General features: G+C 48.6%; 1 protein-coding gene across 19 annotated transcripts in view; it reads right to left on the reverse strand.

Moving 5' to 3' along the window:
* The window catches only part of PHLDB1 (pleckstrin homology like domain family B member 1), a 500781-nt gene that overhangs the window by 81781 nt on the left and 394575 nt on the right, over positions 1–24425 (reverse strand). For 16 of the 19 annotated variants that reach the window (XM_069614411.1, XM_069614410.1, XM_069614414.1 and 13 more), the window contains 2 exons: positions 11795–11932; positions 3699–3827 (listed from right to left, as the gene is read on the reverse strand). In XM_069614411.1, coding sequence (XP_069470512.1) covers positions 3699–3827; positions 11795–11932 — 267 coding nt within the window. The remainder of the gene's footprint in view (positions 1–3698; positions 3828–11794; positions 11933–24425) is intronic. The other 3 variants (XM_069614427.1, XM_069614425.1, XM_069614416.1) reach the window with 1 other exon arrangement.

Genomic DNA, 24425 nt, shown 5'->3' on the forward strand with positions numbered 1-24425 from the left:
TCGCATCTGGATGGGACTTTGAGTGTTAGCGTGCCCGCACTTGGGTGGAATAGTGAATGTTGGCATGTCCACACTTATAGGGTTGTGAAAATTGGCCTGTGTCTCATATAGATGGGACCTTGAGTGTTCTCATGCCCGCACTTGGGTGAAACCTGAGTGTCGACATGCCCACACTTGGATGGATTTGTGAATATTGGCCTGGGTCGCATCTGGATAGGACTTTGAATGTTGGCATGCCCGCACCTATGCGAAACCTGAAGACTAGCATAGGCCACACTTAGAATTGTGGACATTGGCCTGCGTCACATCTAGATAGGATTGATTGAAGGATGGCATGCCCGCGCCTAGATGTAACCTGAATGTTAGCATGTGCCACACTTACAATTATGAACACCAACCTGCGCAGCATCCAGATAAAGTTGTGAATGTTAGCATGTCCACACCTAGATAGATTTCTAAACACTAGCCTGTGCCGCATCTGGATAGGACTGAGTGTTGGCATGCCCACACTTGGATAGAATTCTAAACATTGGCCTGAGCCGCATCTAGATGAGATTGTGAAGGCCAGCGGGCGCCACACTTAGACAAAGCTGTGAATGTTAGCATGCTAAAGGTCAGGTAACCCACTAACCAATATAAGCTTAAACTCTGCATACTTATCTCACTCAAAAACCTCACACAATCATCTCTCGCACAACAAGCCGCACGCACTTCACAACACTGCACCACCACATAAGCCGGAGCAACAGCACACGCGGACTGACACGGATCCAATACCTGCCCCAAAGCTCAGCACCCGGTGTACACCGAGTTGAAGCTGCCAACAGAACACCACTCCTCTCACTATCCTACTCCCTCTTCACCTTACTAACCCATCCCACCTCATCGTTTACAGATCCGCCAGAGCGCCTGGGGACCAATTCCGTTGGTGACGGTGCACCGTACAAATACCTTTAACATTTAACATTAAAAAGGGATACAAAATGAGGGATAGATTTAGAAATGGGTAGATACTGAAAGAAGGGGACTAAAAGGAATACCTTTGGTAGGGGCGACTAATTTTTAAAAGGTCGAGAAATCGGTAGAGGAATTGGATTGAGTAACAGAGGCAATGTGGAATGCAGCCATAAGATGCACTATGGTATGATGCACAATGGGGACGGGATAGCACAGAACGCTGGAAGGGAGGGATTGAAAACGAGAAATACAACTTAAAGTAGAGCCATATTAGAAATAGGGACAGATGGGAAATGGGGTGGGGTGAATAAAAGGCAGAAGTAGGGGTTCACAAGAGAAAGTAAAGAGCGAGGTACGGGGGGCTGTAGTGGCAAAAGGAGAGGAAATGTAGAAATGGAAGGCTGAGCCTTGGTAGGATACGGCTCTGTTATTTCAAGCGTTAGAGGGTTGGTGAGTTAGGGGACAAGCCATTTTCGCAGGCAGCTCGAAGAAGTACATAGGACGGAAGGAGGGCAGCCATTCCAACCAACACATCACCTACCCTGTCCCCACCATCAGTTCCTCACGTTAACCCCTGGTTGGCGTGGAGATAAGTTACTTACCTGTAACCATAGTTACTCACACTAGGTATGGAAGCTACAGTGGCATGCTATGGTGCATCTCTCAACACTCATCTACCTCATTGTGTGGAAAAGATTCACTTGGGCCATAATGGAAAGCTATTCCCAAGATCACAGGTCCCTGTTGTCATCTTGGATTCATTTTTCAGCACAAGGGAAGGAGCAATAACTCATTCAAAAGAGTAGGAGAAAAAAGGTACACTGGGACTCAAGTGACGATACCCCTGCTGGTAACTTTGTTACATGTATGCAACTTTCTACTTCAGTATTTTCTTCACAGACGTCAATTGTGGTGTAGGTAGAAGCATATTGCAAGCAGTAGTATTCCAATACCAAAAACGGGTGCCCATTGCATCCTGGCCCATCTAGGCACCTGCTCTAAAAAGAATCTTGACAGTAATGCCTACCGTTGCAGCCTTGACTCTAGTAGAGAGCCCTGGGAAGACCCAGGAAAGAAGGACTGGCCACTTGATGGCACAAAGCAGAGCATGGATCTCACCAATTATTCTTGAAGAAGTAATTGCAACAATAAAACGACCTTTGGGTTAAATGCCCGACATTCCATTTAGGCACGCGTTCAAAACAGTGGACAATTAGCTCAGCCAACACCAGGTTAGGTTTTCTTGCGGTGGTGAGCACGCACATTGGGCGCACATTCTTGTAGGTCCAATCAGAAAGTCTGGTGCTAATGGTACTTTTAAGAAACCTTTCACCAGGAACATCCGTTCGCCACTGGGGGCCCTATAGAATATAGTTGAGTCCCACAATAAATGTCGTCCAATTGTACACATAGCTCATCCACCTTTTCCTTCCAATGCCTTCCTTCACATCTTATCTAGCCCTCACTCTCATCCCAAATATCTACCCAACTTTGCTCCTTCCTACCACTACTGAATGTTACATCATACTGCTCCTTTGTCTGACAGGCAAACACTGCTTCAATGCCATAACCTATGGCAGTAGATGCTACACAAATGCAAGATAACATTAGGTCACAGAAAGTTAACAAATTAAATGTAAATATATAAAGCAGGGATATCCAACCTTTGGCCTCCATATGTTTTAGACTACAGCTCCCATCATACATACCCATCATAGTCAATGATAATGGATCCTGGGATGTATAGTTCAAAATAACGGGGTTGCAGACCACCGTTTAAAGGGATTCCATATGAAAGCATGCACCTGCATGTAATAGAAGGAGTGGAGTTTGGCATCCGATGGAGTGTGCGTGGTTATTTTACTAGGACTGCAGAGAGAAGCCATTGTGCTCGAGAGCTCCCGGAGAAGGTATGATTGCGTTTGAGAGGATTCCATAAATAAGGTGTCTGTGTGAGGGGTCCATGGGGAAGGCACGTGGTTGTGAATGGATTTCATGCAGAAGGTGTGTGTCTGCTTGTGTGAGGCTGCATAGGGAATCAGTGGGCCATTTAAAGGTTGCAGGTGTGCATGGTCATTTGAAAATTCCATTAAGAGATTGTGAACATTTAGAGGCGGTGTAATAATTTAAGGGCACTATGCAAAATCTGTGCAGCCCTATCTGAAAGGATTGGTATGTGGTTCCCTTTGTAGATTCTGTGAAGGTGGTGGTGGTGCGTGATTGTGAGCACAATGGGGTGTGATTTTCTGTCTGCAAGGACAAGAGATCGTGTTATAGAAGATATATTACTGTGAACTCGGTGCAGAAGATCTGAAGGCGGGGGGAGGAATGTATGGAGGTGTCTGGTTATTGGTGGGATGCATGGAGCATTTGTCGTTTGAGGGCTCCACAGAGGATGCCCAGTATTTTGTTGATTTGGTGTGCAGTCATTTGTGGAAATATGGATAAAGGTCATCTAGTTATATACACAAAAGATCCCAACACCATGAACAAGAAGCCCATAACACGAACAAGAAGCCACCAACCAACGGCATGGACACCCCATCACACAGAGGATTTACTTTTTAAACCATTACTATATACATCTCAAAATTCCCTTGGAACTGGGTTGCTCTGTTCTTGCAGATCTCTGCTGCCCCTCTGAGCAAGATTTTGTAAGCACCATGAAAACAGGTCTATGGCTGGGTGGCATGGAGCTGTTGATACCACGCAGTTCTGACGTCTCGGCAGGAAGCACTGACCCTTCTCAGCTGGTCCTGTAACTGCTCCCGCATTGATTCGGGGCAATTATCCACCTGCCTCTTCAAGTCGCTGCAACGGGCCTGCAAGCTTTCTAGAGCCTTCCTTTCCAGGTCAACCTTTGCCCTTTCCTGAATGTTGGATGGGGTGGGGAGAAAGAGGAGGAAAACAAAAAAAGAGAAGAAAAAAAAAACACACTTCTCAAGTCCACGCCATGCAAAAGCTGCAGTATTAGAATTATTAGAGGTCGGGCCGGCCGGAGAGTGGAGGGCGAAAGCATTGTCCAAATAGGACTACCCAATCAGATGGAGCGGAGGTGGTGCGGGTTAATGTAGAGTCAGTTCCTGAAACTAAGACCTGCTATAGCCAATATCAACCAGAGAGGTTCTGCTATTGCCAGAGGCAGAGGACAGGCACCAAAAGCATAGAGGACCATTAGCTTTTTATCAATCAGATGTTTTAAGTAGGCAGGGTGGGTTCTGCTGCCCCTGCTCCACTCATAAACAAAACATTAATATTCAGTAAACAGTCATTAACATTTTCCTAAAAGTCACAGAAATGGCGTCTAGTGACTGGTCTTAAGGCAACAAAATCAAGTAAGTGTTCAGAAGCCAAGAGGACATTTGGTGTCCACGGGTCCGTTTCCACACACTCGTAATGATGGTGCCAATTTATTTATAAAAAGACTGTCTCGGGCCCAGGCACAGAGTGAAGAATTCCAAACTGTGAATCAATGACAGACACCACGTGCTAACTCTACTGGCAACAGGAGGTGAGCAAGTGATGTCTTGATGGTGTGTGGGAGGTCACCTGGCTGTGGTACCATGTTAATAGGAGTAATATGAGAGGTCCCTTATGATCCAAGCAATGTTATGTCATGTTAGCTGTAGGTCAATAGGGCTGTGAGTAATATTGCTCATAGGTTAAGAGAGGGCATCTCACTCAAAAGACTTCACTAGGGGCTCTTGTAAGCACAGCCTCTAGTTGGGGTAAGAGCTAGCAGCTCACTCTGGTTCGAAGTCTAGAGCGTGTTTGGCCTCATTGTGCTAGAGGAGTAAATTGTGCATGAAGAGTACATTGCATGCTAGTTGCAAGTTAACATAGGCTAGTGAAGTCGGGCCATCACAGGCTCTATAGAACTTCATGGGCATAGTGCAACAGTACACCAGTCACTATTTTAACTAGACAGATACTGTGTGGTGTCCTTTCATGAATCCTGAGGGTCTAGCAGTTTATGGTATAAGTGAAAGGAATGCCTTCACAGAGGGCATAGGGAACATCACCTGCAGCAACTCATCTTAAACCAGAGGATGGATCTTGCCCGAGAGTTTGAGCATCATAAGCCATTCTAGAGAAGCATACAAGGTCTATTGTCTTACCTTGTCACTAAAAGGAAGAATTTATTATGGCCAGTTATTTCATGGCTTTAGGAGGTGGATGTAACCAAGGGTCTGAGGAAGCACAGTGACACACTGCCTGCAGCTCGACCCTGGTCTTCAAGCTTTGCCATTTGTATTGTCTCAGCGTCTAAAGGCACATCATCTATGCCAGCCTTAAGACTTAGTCAAGCCAAAAAGCTAACTTTGTACATTTCATAATCTTCCTTAGGTTCCTCACTGATGAGCCTCCACTCCCTCCCACACACCCAGTCTAGGCATCCCCCTTTCTCCGGCCGACCTCGGAATAAAACATTGGCTAAATGGAGGACAATTTAAAAAAATTAACTCCATATGTTACAGCAATTTAGAACATTATGCAGACAATCGGCATGGTTATCAGGTGCACACGCTCACACAATGGCACGCACATACAGTCATTTCCACAACAGGCACACTTGCAGTGCCAAAGCGACACATACTCCGGCACCATCAACCACAAGTTTAAAAGCACCTACAGAGTCATCAATTCACACTCTAAGCTCCAAATAGTTGTGAACACACATAAACGTATGACTAGATACAAACAAAAAAGGTCACTTACCTGTAACAATAGTTTTTGCAGCTTGATGTTACAGATTCACATACTTTGCATTATCCCATCATTGTTATGGGAAAATGGAATTTCCTTTGTAATGTTAGAAAGCCTTTATGGTCTTGTTTTAGGGAAAGTCTGTTTTAATAAGCAATGTTTTTCTACCAAAAGACAAGGTCAGTTATTTACAGACTCAAACCAAGTAATGCTTCTTTATTGTAATTCCTTTAGCAGCCTGTGTTACTGCTCTCTCTCCATCATTAAGTGCTGCTGGAATAGAATTATTGGGGCCTATTTTACCCTTTATAGCCATTGACATAGCAGTCAATCCGCCATATCGGAGGAATACAACAAGGTTAATCATTTGTGATCATGAGACAAGTAAGCAGTTACGAGGGATCTTTGCTGCAGTAGCATATACCTTCATGCTCTGTGCATCCGCTCATGCCATAACTAAGAGGACACACACACTGGACAAAAGAAGTGCATCAGTTCTTGACCGAAGAGAAAAAGGACAGGTCTTCCACAAGGCAACCAATATTTTAGGGTCCAACGGAGTCCTATTCTTGCTGCATTGGTGTTACGAACTGGACTGCGGGCGGTTTAACAAAAATAAACTGCCAGTTCTGCAGAAATCAGGAAGTGATTGCAGAATGTTAGTTCACAAATCATAATACCACATTGAGTGGCGCGTGTCCAAACGAGCATGTTGAGGGTTGAAGGTTAAAGGCCCCAAATCCTCTGGATGACTTTCCTCTTTCGAGGGCTGTTAATACAGAAATCTGTGGAAAACCTTTCGTAGATGGAGTGAAAATCTGAATCCAGAGAACTTGGTAATAGTCGATACCGTTACCCGCCTGAAAATATATGGAGGATGTTACAGCCTTCTTCAAAGGAACCATCGGGTCATTTCAGTCTTGTGCGTGAAAATCTTGCATGGGCATCTACAAAATGAAAACGTTCCTTGCTCTTTACACATAGCATCAATCAGTTAGCAGGATATTATGGCTTAGAAGTTGGTTAAGTAAAAATGTGCTTTGGTCTTCAAAGTTGTTCAAGAAACAAAGCACATATCATTGACCGTTCTGGTGGGGCGTTCTTCCTTTTATTGACCCACTGCGACAAAGATCTTGTGGAGTGGATTGCTGCTTTCTTGAAGGACTGTAAATTGAAAATGTGCCCTTTCCCGGTCCCAATAAAGCCAAATGCCAACACCCAATACGACTCTTCTGAGCAATGAATGGTCGGTTCAAAAATCTTTACTAGGGGGATTACTCTCTATAGATTGAAGCGTTGAAGGTTTGATGCCACATCCCTATTTGTTCAGAATTAAGTCATGGGAATTTAATGGTCTCAGGATTTTTGTCATTCTCGGATAACCACATAATGGCACTTGAGAAGTTGGGTTCCAGCTTAAAGACAACCACACCATGCCCGGGTTCAAACATAGCTTTTTGGACCCAAAAATGTCTACCGCTGGTGCTGGGGTGTTTGGTTTTCAACCTCTCAGTTGCTGTACCAGTTGCGCCTGTGTTGAAAACAGTTGTGGCACGCTAAGTGCCCAACAATCCGTGAAAACCTGTCACGGTATCCTGGAGAGAACCGCAGATGGGCAATCGCCATGAACAGAAAGTACAGAGGTATTGAAGAAAGGTTTTCAATTGAATCGGGCTCTGGGAATCCTCAGGCCCCCAGAGTTCAGCACAGAAATCCAAGGGTAGAGGGCAGCACCTCTCCAGTCAATATCACATGACAACAAATAAATTGGGTGGAGACAATCAGGCCTTCATTGTGGGGTTCCCGTCGATAGCATGCAGGGAGTCCGATGACGGACACAAAGTCTTTGCCCCAGCAGATTAAGGATTTCCTAATTTGTAAGATATCCACATATAAGTGCAAGTATAGATCCAACCAATTGATGGTAGGATAATGCAATGTGAATCAAGAACAGGTTCATGCTGCAAAACACTACACATGCTGACGCACACGCATATGCACGCATACCTTCAGTGATTAAGAAGCTTCACATAACAATAACAAATGCTTTTTAAAATATAATTTACAAACCACAAAGTGCATACAGGGACACTCGGCAGCAGATGGGATCATGTTCAAGAGCACACAGTGGCACAAATATTTGCAAATGTGTGTCCCAAGTCTGCACGGAGATTCACACCTGGTGTTGCATTACACCGCAGGAGCCCCACACCTTCCTTGACACCGTCGTCTCACTCCTGGATCCTCACACCCATACATAGCCTCAATTGTCAGTGCAGTCTCACGCCCATTTGCAGCATCACAGATACACAGCTGCTTGTAGCCTCACACCCACAACCAAATTCACACCCATGGCAAGGCCCAGACGAGCATGCAACCTCTTACTGGCGTAGTATCACACAGACTCTGAAGTGAGCTAGCCTGGTGGCCTTGGCACAGAAGCAGGCAGGTTACAGCTCCTAACGGCAGCTTCTATCCAATCAGGTTATTACACATGCAGCGCAATCAGCATTAGGCAGAGGGTAAGCAGTTGTCTTTAGGCAGATTGCTTACTTGGTTATGGTTATGCTGGGGAGTTCCCAGCGTTCATTTAAGGCCGGGGCCCATGCTAGAAGCGTTAATCGGGCGGCCACGCTGATCCGCATTAGGCAGGGTCCTTCTTCGGAGACAGTTAGGTAGGGGGTACCAAAGATCTGCATTAGGCAGGGGGTGCCCCTTGGTTAAGGGTTAGTGCAGTTAATATGTGGGAGCTAAGCGGAGCAGTTTGTGATGGTGGGTTTCTAGTTTTGGGCTATGCATTTCACCAATCACAAAACAAAGCATTCCACAAGTAAAGTCAGAAAGGAATAGTGTAGGGATGGAAGGCAGACCTGCCACTGAAATATATAACTAATTCCAGGGCCTCTTCACCACTTGGACGATTCTAGAGCCCAAAATGATCGGTCGTCTTTTCAGAGTTGGTCTGTTCTGATTTCAAAAGTCTGTCCCCAGTGAGCCTGATCGGTGCACAGTCTGCCCCCCCCCCATGATTTATGCTGGGCACTGCAGGCTCTTTGTGCTTCCTTCCTACTGTTCATTTCCCAGGGATTTCCGGAATAGACCCCCATCTATCTAGGGCACTGTTGGGGGTTCTTTGGTTTAGGGTACTGGCTGAAAGGGGGTACCAGCATAGAAGCCTTGAAGATTTTATCCGCAATGCACAAATTAACTGTATGAACAATTCTTGGAAGTACAACTACAAACACGGCCTACCCCACCAAAGGTGCCGATTCCAATTGGTGTTCAGTAACATATAGGGATAACGTGGGGGCAGCAAAATGCTTTGTCTAGCAAGGCAAACACCATACCTCTGGTAGATCTCAAAGGCTTTCACCAAGTCCCATCTGTTCTCCAGGCCATTGTTGCTAGCCTCCAGACGAAACTGGTGTGCAAGCGGGCAAAATCAGGAAACCGGCCTTATCACACTATGCGCTTTCCTACGAATCAACATCCCGGTGGCAATCTGGACATCGCTAATCCTCTTGCAGTTCACGAAGGAACCCAAGAGTTTACTCTTTACTCAATACCGAGGTGACACTTGCTTTCCTGCACCACAACTCACTCATGTTTGAAGCATCCCATGGCACATATTTTAACTCTAGTTACTGTTAAAAACATGTGGGGGTGCTGTTGCTTCCTAGCTAGGTTCACACTATATAGCACCACTGTATAAAAATACAGGGGTTCATCATTTCTAGAGTACTCTCTATCCGAGTCATTCTTGCGCTTAGCAGCATTGCAGAAATGTATCTGCACAAAAGGGGCTTGCATGGGTACACAGCAGGTCCTCCAAGGGTTGCCTGGGGCACGTCTACTCTCAGGGTCACTTAGGAGTCCTGCTGCTCTAGATTGTTTCTTTAAAGAGGTCTCGGCAGGTCAGGCCTGACCGCTATAGTTCTGTGGCCAGTCTGTTTTCTAGTTGTTCCTCTGCTTCCAGTTTGTTGTCCATGTTCATGAATGAGCCCTGCCTGTTTAGGGCCAATTCTAGGCCTATTTGTAGTTTATTTACAATTCAAATCGTGACAGTTCTTCAGATCCGTTTGCTCCCTGGGTACAAGATGGTGGACTGTCTTTTTATTAAGTCTCTTTTTTCATGTGTGGTATTTTTAGGACACTTACCCCACACCCCTGATACAATTGTCTAAATGCTTCCACACTGCACATTTTAGGGGAAAAAAATACTTAAGCCCGTGCTGTTCAGTTTCTTCAGCTTCCTGCAGTACAAGGTGGGTGCATGCATAACAGTCATGGGCCAAGAACAATTTCCTGTTCCTTTGGGTCCGGGAAGGGGAAGGCATAGCAGTTAATGCCATCTTGCCTTACTTTTCTTTGACGTAGAGAGGAACCTGCTTCTAGCACAATTAAAGTCAATCCCTCACCAAAGGATGAAGCTGATCCCCTCCCTCCCCATCCCCCACTCCCTAGCACTCCCCCCACCCATCCAAGGCCTTGGACCTTCATTGTCCCGATGCTTGGTAACATGGGGCAAAGCTTCCCAGTCACTGGATGCATCTTAGCCTTGCTTCAAGATCACGTGTCACTCCACAGCAGAATTTTCTAAACATGGGGGGCCTGGGACTACACTGCATGGTGTATGTTGCTCCTTGACCCAACTTCCAGGTCCCAGCCGAGTGGCCAATGTTTCAAGTGATGACCACACCGTAGTACAACTTGCCGTTTACAAGACAACCCTAAGCCAAACTTAGAGGCCACATTGTGTACCTTAAGTGTTTCCATGGCATCTTGGTCCAATTTTAAGTTCACAACAAACACAGAGGCTTAATCCCATGAAGGAGGCCAAAATGTCAGGTGGGATCCAGCCAGGTGGATAAACTGAACTGAGGGCCTAGAAACGAATTCCAAAGTGTAATTGTACACCTTGACACAATAATACTTTCTGGCTCCAGGTCAAATGAGCAGATGTGGCCAAATCGTGGCATTTATTCAGGTCACATGATGTCCATTGGTCCAATTCATGATTTAGCTCCAGGCCATATGCACTCATGTGCTCTTGTGAAAGGTCAAATACTGCACTTTGTCCAAATCATGTAATCTGGGAAAAATTGCACCCTAACTAACACTCGACATCAAGGAGTAGAACTGAACCGAAGCACAAATTGTAACCAAAAACCAGAGCCATTGACCAGATCAAAGTTCCTCCTCTGACCGGGAACTAGAAAGCATGACTGTTAAATCTCCACCCGTGACTAGGAACCAATCAATCTCTTTCTAGTTTCACAAGATGAACTTTGACCCGATCACATATGCACTGGTTGCAGGTCACACAATGTAGTCTGGGCCATTCATGCAGTTTGGCTTCAGGTCACATGATGCTTTTATGCCCAATCAGGTCTGTTTTCAGCTACAGGATAGTATTCATGTAGCAGTGTTCTTCCCGAAAGGTCATGCTGGCTGAAAATCAGGCATATTACTGTCCAGAGACATTTCACATAATGAAACTTGCGTGCACATCTAAAGAACCTGCTCCCCCTGCATGGATTTCTTTCAGGAGACTGGTTTCTGTGAAAAAAACCCTCATGTTCTTAACATTAGAAAGTGCCATCTCTAGCCTTGTGACGAACAATGACAGACCAGGGACACAGACGCACACACATTGTATAATGCAAAGCAACACCAGTGGGAAGTAAAAGAAACAAGGCCTCACAACTCTCCCAGCCTAACCTAACGGCATCTAATGTGGCCAGATCTCAGGGTATGGTCCCTCTAGAAACCATGCTTTCGGGACCTAATGGAAAATGGTCACAGGGGAACCGCTTAGCAGGTCTCTCAGCTGTGGGCAAGTCCTGTGCCCCGGAGATATTAACTATTCTCAACAATCACAGCACTTCAGACTTAAACCTCCCTCTGGAAACAAAGGTCTACAACTTTCAAGCAATGCAGCCATTTGATTGGGCTGGAGCTTCCAAGAAGCTTCAAGACTGATAGCACTCTCCACCCCACACTAAGGTGTGTGACAGACCCATCACCGTGCAGAGAGAGAGAAGCTGTCCGTTCAGGAGTACTGTGATGTTGGGAAGACCACCTGTTCACATGCCGGGCATCCTACGCGCCAGCGGGCATGCTTCCTTACCTTGTCGCGCTCCCGTTGTATGCTGGAGTCCAGGTCTGCAAGCTTGTGCTGCAGCTGCTCCACCGCCTTCTGCTCCTGCTGAAGCTGGGATATTTCTGAGTCACGCTCACCCTGCAGCAAGGCCCGCTCCATCTCCACCTAGCAGTCACAAGCAGCTAATTGAGTCACATCAAAAGAGCACCACATTCCCATCAAGACATTGCCATCTCCAGCAATACATGTGCACCAGCGCCCCCACAGCCTGTGGCAACCCCAATGCCCCAATACAAGAAATCCCATTGACAAATCTAAACGTCTTTCCCCTTCCCCAACTCAACTAGTATCCGGTTCTGAATCTAGAAACATTGCATTGTGTAAGGTTGCATGTCCCAAGAGCCCTGGTGAGGGCCATACCAACATACACACAGACTAGGTGGAAGTTGAAAGATAATCAAGTCATCTGCAGGACAAGGCTATTATATGCCATAAGGATGTTACTTTGGAAACCTATTTACTTCCCTTTTGTATGAAGCAGGATTACCTGCAGTCCTTCCCTGCGCTTACAATTGCAAATGCAGATTACAGCTGCATTACATGTGTGCTGGGGCGAGGGATTTCCAAATGCAACCTTTATCCAGGATATTTAAAGGCCGGTCTGTATTTCCCAGGTTTATCTGGCGCCCACCTTTGCTATGTTCACCTCTAGGCAACTGCAATCGGAATCCTGCATCTTTTCATGATTTTCAATGGTCTTGGTGCAGCCGCTAATTTCAAGGATATTTACGGTGATCCGGGCATTGCGTGAGTGGACACTAGTAATAAGCAGAATTACCAAATAACCTATCACAGCCTTGTGAATTAAGAGAAACTAGAAGGACAGGGAGGGTTTAGGGGTCTATGAAGTACTAAATGGACTCCCCCTTACAGCATGTAAGGGAGCTCCAGAAAGGAGTGCCCTTTAACTACAAGGATGGGCCTTGGGGCACATGAGAATGTAACAGAATGTGGGACCAGTCTGGCGGACAGTTCCTGTTCTCACCCGACTCATTGAGGCAGAATGAACAGTTTGAACTTGCATTGGCAGGCGCACGATTTGACTTTGCCACCAATAAGTCTAGAGAAACAAGAACTAGGCAGAGCCTCTCAGACTGCATGTAAGTGGACTCATGTTGCGGCATAACGTCCCTGAAAGAGGACACAAGGTAACCACACCGTATGTGCGATCTCCAGTTCTTGCTCATGTTTCATGGAAATGTTTCATCGTCCACAAAATAGCAATTTACATTTCATACTCACCATGTTAGTTGTTTAAGTTTACTTGATCATTTGTCTGAAAAGCTGTTTAAAGAGTTCATTCAGATAGTTGTAAGATCAGAGTGTGCTAGAAAGGTTTATTTGTAAGAGTGCATTAATTCTGCAAAGCAAAGTGGACACGTTTCCAGGCTGTCAGCATTACCCTAGGATCTCAGGACCCTTGTATATGGGTCTCAAAAGCCACACGGCATGGGACCAGTTTCCGGATGGGGTTTGACAAAAGAACAGTAATTTCCACTCCTTTTGATACAGAGAGAGATATTTAACAACTATGGAGTAATACCAAGATGAACCATGAAAGAAACTGAGCTGTTACGATAAATGATTTAACCGTTAAAAGAGACAAACCTACTCATTTGAAAACCAATACATCTGAACTCCTTGCAATTCACAATTCTGTGAACAAGCTACAATAATTGCCATAAAATAGGGACTCCATGGAGAGTCTGCAAACCTCATCTCTTTATTTCATTTACGCAGTTAGTGTGATGTTTACAGACCTCCAGAGGGACACTGCAACTAAATGTTGGCCAGCTCTAGGAGAGCAGGATTCCTACCATGCAGTTTTTATCCCATTCCGTAACTTCCTGGTTACATGGAAGCAGGCTTATTAAGGCAAAAAGGAAGAGGAAGAGGTTATAGGGAAGGGACATACTTTGCCAAAACAGCAGGTACAGTTTGTCTGCCTGCTTTTCAATAACACTACGAAGAATCAGAGAATGGAACCGTCTTTCGGAATCTACTCCAGTATTAAAAAGAAAGAGTAGATAGTGGGGTTGACATCAAAATGTACTTCTCTTTTAAGCTTTCAGGTAATAAGGTTTTCATAAGGAACATATTTCACAAAATACCTGGTCAAAGATCTTCCCTGAATAACAGAAGAATTTTGTAATACCGGAGTCAGCAGATGTGTTTGGCTCAACTCCCATCATCCTTTGACAAGATGGTCATTGGTGAGGGATCATGGGCGACATAAGCCAAAACATTGTAGAGCCATAACACGTCCTACCTTTGTTCTAGGGCTTTAACAACAAGTCCATTTTGATTGAGCAACACATTGTTTGGCGCGTTTTATAACCTAAATAAACTAGAAGGATGCTGCGCATAGGAGAAAAGGAATTCAATTCAATGTGCTCATCTCTAGATATGCACGATTACAGTGAAGGGCAGACACGCGTAGGATTAGAATATGTCCCATCACAAAACCTTCCATTATATTATGTGTTGCCAAGGACACTCAAGCTCATTTGCAAGCTTTTTGAGCTATACACAGGCCTGATTAAGGACCAGCCATAATGGAAGGGAGGTTTTGGTGTAATATTTTAAACCATTTGTTAAAGAAAAACTCTATTCCATTCAAAAGGTAGAACTCAGAATGAATATATAAAGAAATGGAACCTGTGATTAGGGAGACAGGGGAGGGGGTGGGGGAGAAGGGGCAGGTATGGATTGACCTAAACCAGAGCGAAGTTGAATAAATAAGAAAATGACAACTTGACAAAAGTTTGTTTAAAGGGGAGTCTGTCAAGAAACGTATCAATTAATTTAGTGGACTAGTGATGCATACCATAGTGAAATTTGTATTGTGTTGCCGTTAGAAAGACTTTGACCAAGGTTGGAATCTCCAAGGAACTATTTTTAATTGCATCTTATTTTCTTGCACCAAGTTCGGTGGACCTTTCCGTCATCTTCAATGCGATTTACGAGAACAACAATTGCTTCCTATGGGAGTCATTCCATTCTCACTCCAGCTCCTAAAAGAATATGGCATGGTTAAGAGGGGATGCATCTGCTGCAGTCCTCAGGGAGGTTTGATGCCAAGTGAAGACAACATACCAAAGGGGTGGTCTACTGATGGGAAGGTTTCTCTACCACCACTGGTGTGGGGTTTGGAGAGACCACCCTACAGTGAGTCTGCACCGTTTCGACCGCGTTTCACCAAACTCTCCCCCTGGTAGACATAACTGAGCAGTAAGAATTCAATTATTAGGGAGGAATGGGAAGCACTGGTATATATAGCCTGAGGAAAGGGTTTCTAGCGGTGATATTGACAGCAAGTAACATTGTCCAGGAAAACAAGGACTTTTCTCCCCTTATCCAGCCCTTTCCTGCATATTCTAGGACTACAGTTTATGTAATTACACCCATCATAAAAAGGTGGTCTTTTGCCCGCAATTTAACAAATACCCAAGAACGCCGATCTTCACCCCATGCCAAACACAAGTGAGCACAGGGACTGATCGGACATTCCTTTGAACAGCCTGGAAAAGGGAAGTAACGGGCAAGGAGAGAAGTGTGCGTTTGTGTTGGGGTGTTCAAGGGCACAATGTTTGTGGTGAGGAAGGAGCAAGGAGGGGGGAGTTCGGGATGAAACCTCTCACAATGAAAAGAAAATCTTGTCAGTGCGAGAGAAGACAGGGTGGTTTGTGAGTGGGGTAGCAGATCCAAATCGGGTATGGGGCTAAAACATCCCAAATCAGTGCAATCCATCCCACTGAAGCGCACTTCAAATCGGCCAGATAAAAGCAGCCTTTATTGGGTATGGCCATCAACGGGTAGTAGACAAAGAACCTCATAGAATACGTTGGAAAGACTGTTTAGTTGGAGGAAAAAACATTTAACATGTTATTTCAAATAATAATATCACAAAAAACCAAGTAAAGCATTTTCCACACAATAAATATGGAAAATAAATCTAGGTATTTAACAAACATACTGTGCCTTAAACGGTGATCAACTACAAGGTATGTACTATATACTAATATACATAAACAGTTAGGTGTCCAAAATGGACACCAACCACAATTTATATCAGATAGTTGTCAAAAGTGTTACACAATAGATCTACTGTTGCAACTGGCGAGTGAGGAAGAAAAGTAACATTATTAAAACTCTTAGAGGACCCAAGACAAACCAATGCAAGCTCAATAAATGACTTTACAGGGCCATTGACGTCTTCTGAACTCACCCTTCAACTAACCCTTTTTCTGGTGTGCTGCCCTTAGTTGCAGAAATGGTTAACATGGCAGGGCTGCTTTTTATGCACCTCATGTTGGTCCCAGGGTGAGCATCACCCAGTTAAGTATTACTGAGCATGCGGGGTGGCAGCCGTGATTACCTTTGGGTACACCAGGGTTGCAGCCACTTTTACAACATTAGTATCCAGATACAATCATATGGTAGCTATTGGGGTATGTGACGAATTCGAGCATGTCGTCCCTTCTCCCGGGGGGTAAGGGGGTGTGGAGAGAAACCTTCTCATGTGGCCAGGGCCGTGAAGTCACAGTTTAATAGTCCCCATGGGGGTGGTGCACTGTATGAGGATCACAAGGAGAGGCATAACCCCTATGGTATGAGGGATAACAGCCAAGGAGAGATGCAGTATAAGGAACAAGTTACTTACCTGTAACTGTTGTTCTCCAGCATGGGTCTGGCATGGATTCACATGCTCATGAATATTCCCCGTCGTCAGGCTGGGAATCCTCGGTAAAGAAAAAACCAGTATCAGTTTCGTTTCTGATCTGTCTTTCGTAGTAATAACCAATCACTGGTCTCTGCGTCATACTGACCACAGCCAATGACTGCCCTCTACCTAAGCACCGCCTCTGGCAGCCATCTTCAGATTTGGAAGCACGTGAAGTGGCAGTATGACCAAGTGAAGAGCCGCAGAGGGGTAGGCGGGAGGGTTCGCATGTGAATCCATGCCAGACCCATGCTGGAGAACAACAGTTACAGGTAAGTAACTTGTTCCTTCTCCAGCATGCTGTCTGGCATGGATTCACATGCTCATGAATAAAGAATCCATAGCAGTACACACATGCACAACCACGGGAGGTGGCAAAGGCTCAACATTAAGCATTACATCAAACTCAACATTAAGCATCTTACCTCCTCACCAGGCTCACCTCAGGCGAACAGGTTGCGCAGCACTGCTTGGCCGACCCTGGACTCCTCCCTGGAATCCCGATCGACGCAGTAGAATTTCGTGAAGGTGTGCGTCGACCTCCACGTAGCAGCCCTGCATATGTCCAGCAGGGGCACACCAGAAAGGAACGCCGTGGTGGCTGAGATCGCTCTGGTGGAATGGGCTCTCGGACGGCCAGGCAGCGGTCGGTTTGCCAACCGATGACAGTACATGATACAGCCGGAGAGCCATCTGGAAATGGAAGCCTTCGAGAGAGCCTTCCCCTGATTGACAGGTCCAAAATTCACAAAGAGTTGTGACGTCTTCCGAAAACACTTCGTGCGGTCCACGTAGAACTTCAGCGCTCTAGCCACATCCAGCGAGTGCAAAGTCCTCTCAGCCGGCGACGAAGGCGACGGGAAGAACACAGGCAACACCAAGGGTTCGTTGAGATGGAAGTCCGACGGTACCTTGGCATGAAGGAGGGGTGCGTCCTGAGCACTACCCTCGTGTCGTGAAAAGTCAAGTACGGGGCCTTGCAGGAAAGGGCCTGGATCTCTCCCACCCGTCGTGCGGAGGTGATGGCCACAAGAAACGCTGTTTTCCACGACAGAAACTTCAACGGGGCCGAGTGCAGAGGCTCGAACGGAGGTCCCATGAGCTTGGTCAGCACCACGTTGAGCTCCCACGCCGGGGCCGGAGCCTTCACCGGCGGGAACGATCTGAACAGTCCCTTCATGAACTCTTTCACCAGACGATGAGACCACAAGGACGTCCGCCCCGTGGTCCTGGTGTATCGGGAGATCGCAGCAAGATGAATCTTGATGGACGCGTGTGCCAGTCCAGCTTTGGCTAGCGTCAGCAGGTACGGCAGTACCTGGGGAGCCGTAATCCGTAGAGGGTTAATCTTCTGTGCGTGGCACCAGACAGAGAACCTCTTCCATTTGTGTCCGTAGCATTTAAGAGTCGAGGACACCCTGGCCTTTGCAAGAACCTCTCTGCAGTCGGCCGGTATGTCGTATCCTCCAAACTCTAGCGCTGCAGGAGCCAGGCCTGCAAGTTCAGCGATTTCGGGTCGTGGTGGAGGATGGCGCCTCCTTCCCTGGAGAGTAGATCCGCGTCCACCGGCAGCTTGATTGGCGGGGACGCTGACAAGTCCAGAAGGTCCGGGAACCATATCTGCCTCGGCCACGCAGGTGCGACGAGGATCATCCTGCACCGTGACCTCTTGAGCTGGTTGACGAGCCGGATTAGCATTGGCAAAGGAGGGAACGCGTAGAGGAACAGGCCCTCCCAGGGGAACGAGAAAGCATCGCCCATGCTCCTCGCCTGGGGAAACCTGCTGGCGATCCTCCGGCACTTGGAGTTCGTCGCCGTCGCGAACAGGTCGATCTGGGGTGTGCCCCACCGTCGGAAGAGGCGATCCACTAGATCCTGCCGTAGTTCCCACTCGTGGCACGAGTGCAGCTCCCTGCTGAGTGAGTCGGTGATGGTGTTTTTTATCCCTGCCAGATGAAACGGCACCAGAAACATCCTTTGGGCGACTGCCCAATGCCACAGGTCCTGCCCCTCCTTGGACAGTGCTGGGGACCTGGTTCCGCCCTGTTTCCTGATGTAAAACATGGTGGTGGTGTTGTCGGTGAAGATCCTCACCACCTTGCCCTTGAGGGACGGAAGGAAGGACCTGAGGGCCCAGAACACTGCACGGAGCTCCAGGACGTTGATATGGAGGGACTTCTCTGTCGGGAGCCACAGGCCTCTCGCGTGCAGATTGCCGGTGTGCGCTCCCCACCCTTCCAGGGAGGCATCCGTGGTCACTGTCTCCTGGTGGTCTGGGGTCTGGAAGTCCATGCCCGCCGTCAGATGTGCGCGGGTGCCCCACCACCGGACCGCTCAGCGGAAACTCTCGTCGAGTGTGATCCTCTCCTCGAAGCCGCCCGTCGTTTGGATCCAGCGCGCGTCCAGGAACTCCTGCAACGAGCGCATCCGGAGCCTGCACATGGGAATGAGGTAGATGCAAGAAGACATCATTCCGAGGAGGGACTTGATGGACCTCACCTTGGCCGCGTCGGAAACCAACATCCGCTGTACCTTGCCCAGGATGGACCTGGTCCTTTCCTCCGACGGGGAGGCCAGAAGGGACACTGTGTCGAGCTTCGCTCCCAGAAACAGTGCGTTTTGAGCGGGTACCAGGTGGGACTTGGCGTAGTTCACGGAGAATCCCAGGTCCGTGAGAAGTTGGACGGTCCTTGCCGTGTGCTCCACGGCGAGCTCCCTCGTCTTGGCTCGGATGAGCCAGTCGTCCAGGTAGGGGTAGACGTGGATCCCCTCGCGGCGCAGTTGCGCCGCCACCGGTGCAAGGCACTTGGTAAATACCCTGGGTGCCGACCGTAGTCCGAAGGGGAGGGCTTTGAACTGGTAGTGACGCCCTTGGACCACAAACCTGAGGAATTTTCGGTGCCCCTTTAGGATGGGAATGTGGAAGTAGGCATCCTCCAAATCCAACAACGACAGGAAGTCTCCTTCCTCCAGCTGCCCCAGGACGTGCTGGAGGGTGACCATCCGGAACTTCTGCGCCTTGATGAACTTGTTCAGACGTCGCAGGTCTAGGATGGGGCGCCATCCTCCCGTCTTCTTCTTCAGGAGGAAGTATCTCGAGTAAACTCCGGAGCCCCTTAGCCTCTTTGGGACGAGTTCGATGACGCCCTTCCTGAGCATCGCCTTTACCTCCAGGAGAAGCTGAGGGACGTGAAGCTCTTTCCTGGCCACGGGGGGGACGCGCGGGCACCTTCTTTGAAACTCGAGCGCGTGGCCCCGGGCTAAGGCGTCCAGCACCCAATGGTCGGTGGAGATGGACTCCCACACGCTGACGAAGCTCGCCAGCCGGCCTCCCACCGGGGTGCTTCGGTGGGGGCCCGACCCCACGGCCGGTTCAATCCTGTTTCGACGAGGCTTTGCCGCCTTGACCTCCTTGGCGACGACGGCGGGGTCCGCCAGACTTGCCTCGTCCTCTGTAGGCCTCCTGAGACGACGAGCGGGCCGCTTGACGGTAGGTGGAGAAACCGCCGCCGGAACCTTTGGAGGCGCCCTTGCCTCCGCTGCTCCGAAAGGGCGTCCGTCGTTGCAGAACCACAAGGGCCCGGGCCGTCTCAGTGTCCGCTTTAATGGCCTGGAGGGAATCGTCCACTGTTTTCCCAAACAGGTTGTTCCCATCGAACGGCATGTCCAGGACTCTGGTCTGTACGTCTTGACGGAAGTCCGTAGCCTTGAGCCATCCACGCCGCCTAAGGCACACGCCGTTGCCCAACTGGCGAAACCCAGTGTCGGCGATGTCCGTCGCAATAGTGATGGCGTGGTCCGACGCCACCTCGCCTTCCTGTAGGATCTCCAGGGCATCCGCCCTCTTGTCGTCCGGTAGGAAGTCCAGCAGGGGAGCCAGTTTGTACCATAACTCCCTGTCGTAGCGGGCCACGATAGCCAAGGCGTTGGCCGCTTTAATCGTCGTCGCTGCCGACGAGATGACCCTGCGTCCCACAGCGTCCAATTTCTTTCCCTCGCCGTCCGGTGGGGAAGTCGATGTGGAGGCCGCACCCCCCCCGCTTTCCTTCATGGCCGCCGCGGAGACGACGGAGTCCGGGGTAGGCTGCGCCCGGAGGCACAGGGGGGCCGCGTCCGGGACCCGGTACTTCTTCTCGTACCGATCTCTTCTAGCTGGCGTCGTGGAAGGGTTCTTGAGGAGGGCGAGGCCCTCATCCCAAATGTCGTCCAGTAGAGGCACCGCGAGGACCGTCTTCCTCTTGGCCTCGCGCCGTTGATAAAGGAATCCTTCCTTTTTCTTCTCCTCAGGGCAGAGTTGGAAAAGCTCGGATGCCCTGGCGATCATGGAGTGGAACGATCCAATCTCGTCGGGCGGAGAAGCCCTGGTGGGAGGTGACGACAGTAGATCCTCGTCGTACACCTCGTCGTCCGTACCCGTCGCTGCCGTGTCAGTCCCCGTATCATCCCCTCGGGTGGACGGGGAGGAGTGCTGGACGGGGCGCGACGGCTGAAAAGGAGGTGGAGGGTGAATCCTTCTTTTCTTGGGCGGGGGAGCACCTGAAGGTCCCGGTTCAGGATCCCCCGACGGGAGAGGTTCCTCCGTCGGCAACGGTAGTCTCGTCCTCATCTCTGAACATAAGGACTGTATAGCCAACAAAATGGCCGCCGAGTTGTCTTGCGGCACTGGCAGAGGGGAATCCGACGGGCGATCAGGGGCCCCGTCGGTACCCTCGACGATGTCGTCGTCGCCTGCGTCGGGATCCATCCCGACGGGCCGGTCTTCTTCCACGCCAAGGCCGTGGCTTAAGACCTCAATCAGCTCTTCCTCTGAGGTTGAGGCCGAATCTACGACGACGCCCTGCCCCCCCTTTTTCTTCCCCGCCGGGGGTTTCACGGGGGTCCTATCGATGGGCACAAAAGAGGACTCCCTCCGAGGTGGCAGGGAGACTCTGAGCCCAGAGGTCGCCACCACTGGTGTAGCCTCCACAGGCTGAGCCAGGGCCGCCGCGACAGTATCGATCGAGGGCTTGGCCGGATGGATTAAGGCCTTCACCACCTTAGGTGCGCTCACCGCCTTATCCTTGAGGGGGGGGGACACTGCCTCGCTCCCCCTCCGATGGGGCCTTCGAGCTCGACCGGGGCCTCTCCAGGAGCTTCGCCGGGTGCTCGCCCTTTCTCTTACCCGACCCAGAGCGTTGGCTCGTGGCTGAAGGTGCCGGGGAGGGTGCGCCCTGCCTGGCGCCCGTAGAGCCCGACCGTTCGGCGCTCCCGGTGCCAGCGGACTCGCGGTGCTTGGCCTTGTGTTGGACCCCCGTCGCCGGGGCGTCCTCAAAGGTCTTAGAAGACCGCTCGGATTTCTTCCTCTTCTTCTCGCCTGACGGGCTCTTCCCTTCCAGCCAGTTGGCGAGACGTTGATGGCGGTCCTTCATGGTCCGCTCCGACATGTTGCCGCAAAACGCACAGTCCTTCTCCACGTGCGTCTTGTCCTCATGTAAGCAGTAGAGACAAAAGGAGTGTTCGTCCTCCTTAAAGACGTTCTGGAGCTGGCATCCAGGGCAGATCCTGAACAGCTTTCCGGGCGTCGAGCTTCCCTTCTCCTGGACCATGTCCGGGCCTGAGAAACTTCTGGAGTCCTCCAAAAGCGTAGCTCGACGAAATCTTCACCCTTGAGGGGCGCAGACGAATCCGACACGGGTCCCCGTTGATCGGATGGAGAGTCGGTGGAGCTTGAGGCTCTTTTGACCGAAAAAACCGAAGTTTTTGAGAAAAAACGTGAAAAAATAGCACTAACGCTCGAGAGCAATAGCACGAGGATCCCAACACATGAACGTGCGGTAAAAATCTGAAGATGGCTGCCAGAGGCGGTGCTTAGGTAGAGGGCAGTCATTGGCTGTGGTCAGTATGACGCAGAGACCAGTGATTGGTTATTACTACGAAAGACAGATCAGAAACGAAACTGATACTGGTTTTTTCTTTACCGAGGATTCCCAGCCTGACGACGGGGAATATTCACGAGCATGTGAATCCATGCCAGACCCCATGCTGGAGAACTGTAGTAATATCCTAGCTTCGTCAACCTCCTACCATCCCCAGAGATATGCAATACCTTATCAACCCATGTATCTGTGAATGGTAGACCCCTTTCATCCCTTTACATAGTACTGGGACGAGGTAGAATAGGGGCTGCACACTGGACTTAAACTCGGACTCCACTGGGACGAAGGGGAGCGCGACTGAGCATATGGAGAATGATGATATCAATACGACGACGAGGAAGGTGTGCAGAGTTATGAAGATCACAGATAGTCAATTTCAATATGACTATAAAAAGGGAAGAAGGACTGCATATGGGAGACAGTCCTAGGAGGAACCATGGGAGCTGGCGTGGTACAGATGAGAGACCACGAGAGCTCCAGGACGCGAGACGAAATGGTGAAGCCAATCCCAAATAGGAGTACAAAACGTGAATCGACAAAACAAAGTCGGTAGGTGGTCCTGAGAGCAGGGGAACGAGGAGTCTTCCATGAAGCAGACTAGTCCAGTGAAGCTGCAAAACACCACATGTCCCGAGATTGTTACATGGAGCAACACTCAGCAGAAGCCCTCGCGAAGCAGAAACAAGGTAAGTTACTGGGCAGAAAGGCTCCTGGGACCTAAAGAGGTGGTGGCAGAGGGAGAGGGGCAACGAATACCCCCAAGCAGAGGGTGAGGGGAAAGGAACACCCCGAGAACCGGGTCTGGGAACAACAGACTTTACAAAATAAAGTCACATGTGGTAATACTTGGCACGAGAGTGAACCGAATTTACGAGAAAGAGGATTTGCAGAAAACAGGAGAGTCTGAATCGCTCCCACAAGTCTTCATAATTAACAATGCCTGGGGAAGGAGAAACCAGGGTAACTGAAGGAAAATTCACCAACAGTAGTACTTGTCAGGAGAGTAAACCTGAAGATATACAGGAAGCCGGCGACTTCATAGTCCCAGTACCTGGGGAAGAGTGAAACCATTAGCAACCATTACCTTGATAAAAAGTGTGAACATTTAAGTTAAGTGCAGTACCTGGAAGAGGAGTACCCAGGGTGAGTGAATACAGGAAGAAGGAAACTAACGGAAGGCAAGTATTCCCTCAGAGGTTTTTGTCTACAAGGAAGTAGTCCAAAGAAGAGAGTCACAGTACCCGGGAGAAACAGAAACCAGGTTAGGTGTGAAAGAAGAGAAACCAGAGGAAAGGAAACACTTCCTCTAATCTTTTGTGAACTGGGAAGCAAGAGTGAAGAAGAGAAAGACTGACAGCTGGAAGCTGGTTTTGTACATAGTTTCAAAACTTTATTGCTAAAAAGAATATCGACAACTTGTTGAAGGGAAGGTCGTCCACTTCAACTGGAGACCTATTTTGTCTATCCATCGAAAGTCTATTGGAACTTGGTGCACTTTTTGGAACTTTGTGTTTGGAATTACAGATTTTTAAGAAGAAAGTCCTTTTTAATTTTAGTTCTTAGTGTGAGGGCTTCAAGTAGGTTTTGGACACAATGGTGGACAGATATTATTTGGACATCCTGACTCCGTAGACTAATATTTTGAGGTAGGGAAACCCCTCTTGGCGTTAGGGAAGGAAAGGCATTTCCCCAATCCTTTTTTTGTGTTAAATAAAAGTCTATAACCAAAACCACCAGTTTCTCAATCCCCAACTTCTACACCCCAACAGGAATTAAAGCATTTTTTTTAAAATCCTGCTGCTGGCCATTTGGTTTTGAGTCATCCCTTTGTCTATGTGCTCCATAAGGCACGACCACCAGGGCAGTTTCACTGATGTAGGCTCGTCATGAAACCCTCATTTATAGTTTAAACGGGTGTAGACTTCCATACTTTCCAATCTACATACAGTGGGTAGGTGAC

Source organism: Ambystoma mexicanum, chromosome 9 (assembly GCF_040938575.1).
Source record: "Ambystoma mexicanum isolate Mex_15411 chromosome 9, UKY_AmexF1_1, whole genome shotgun sequence".
NCBI classification, from domain to species: domain Eukaryota; kingdom Metazoa; phylum Chordata; class Amphibia; order Caudata; family Ambystomatidae; genus Ambystoma; species Ambystoma mexicanum.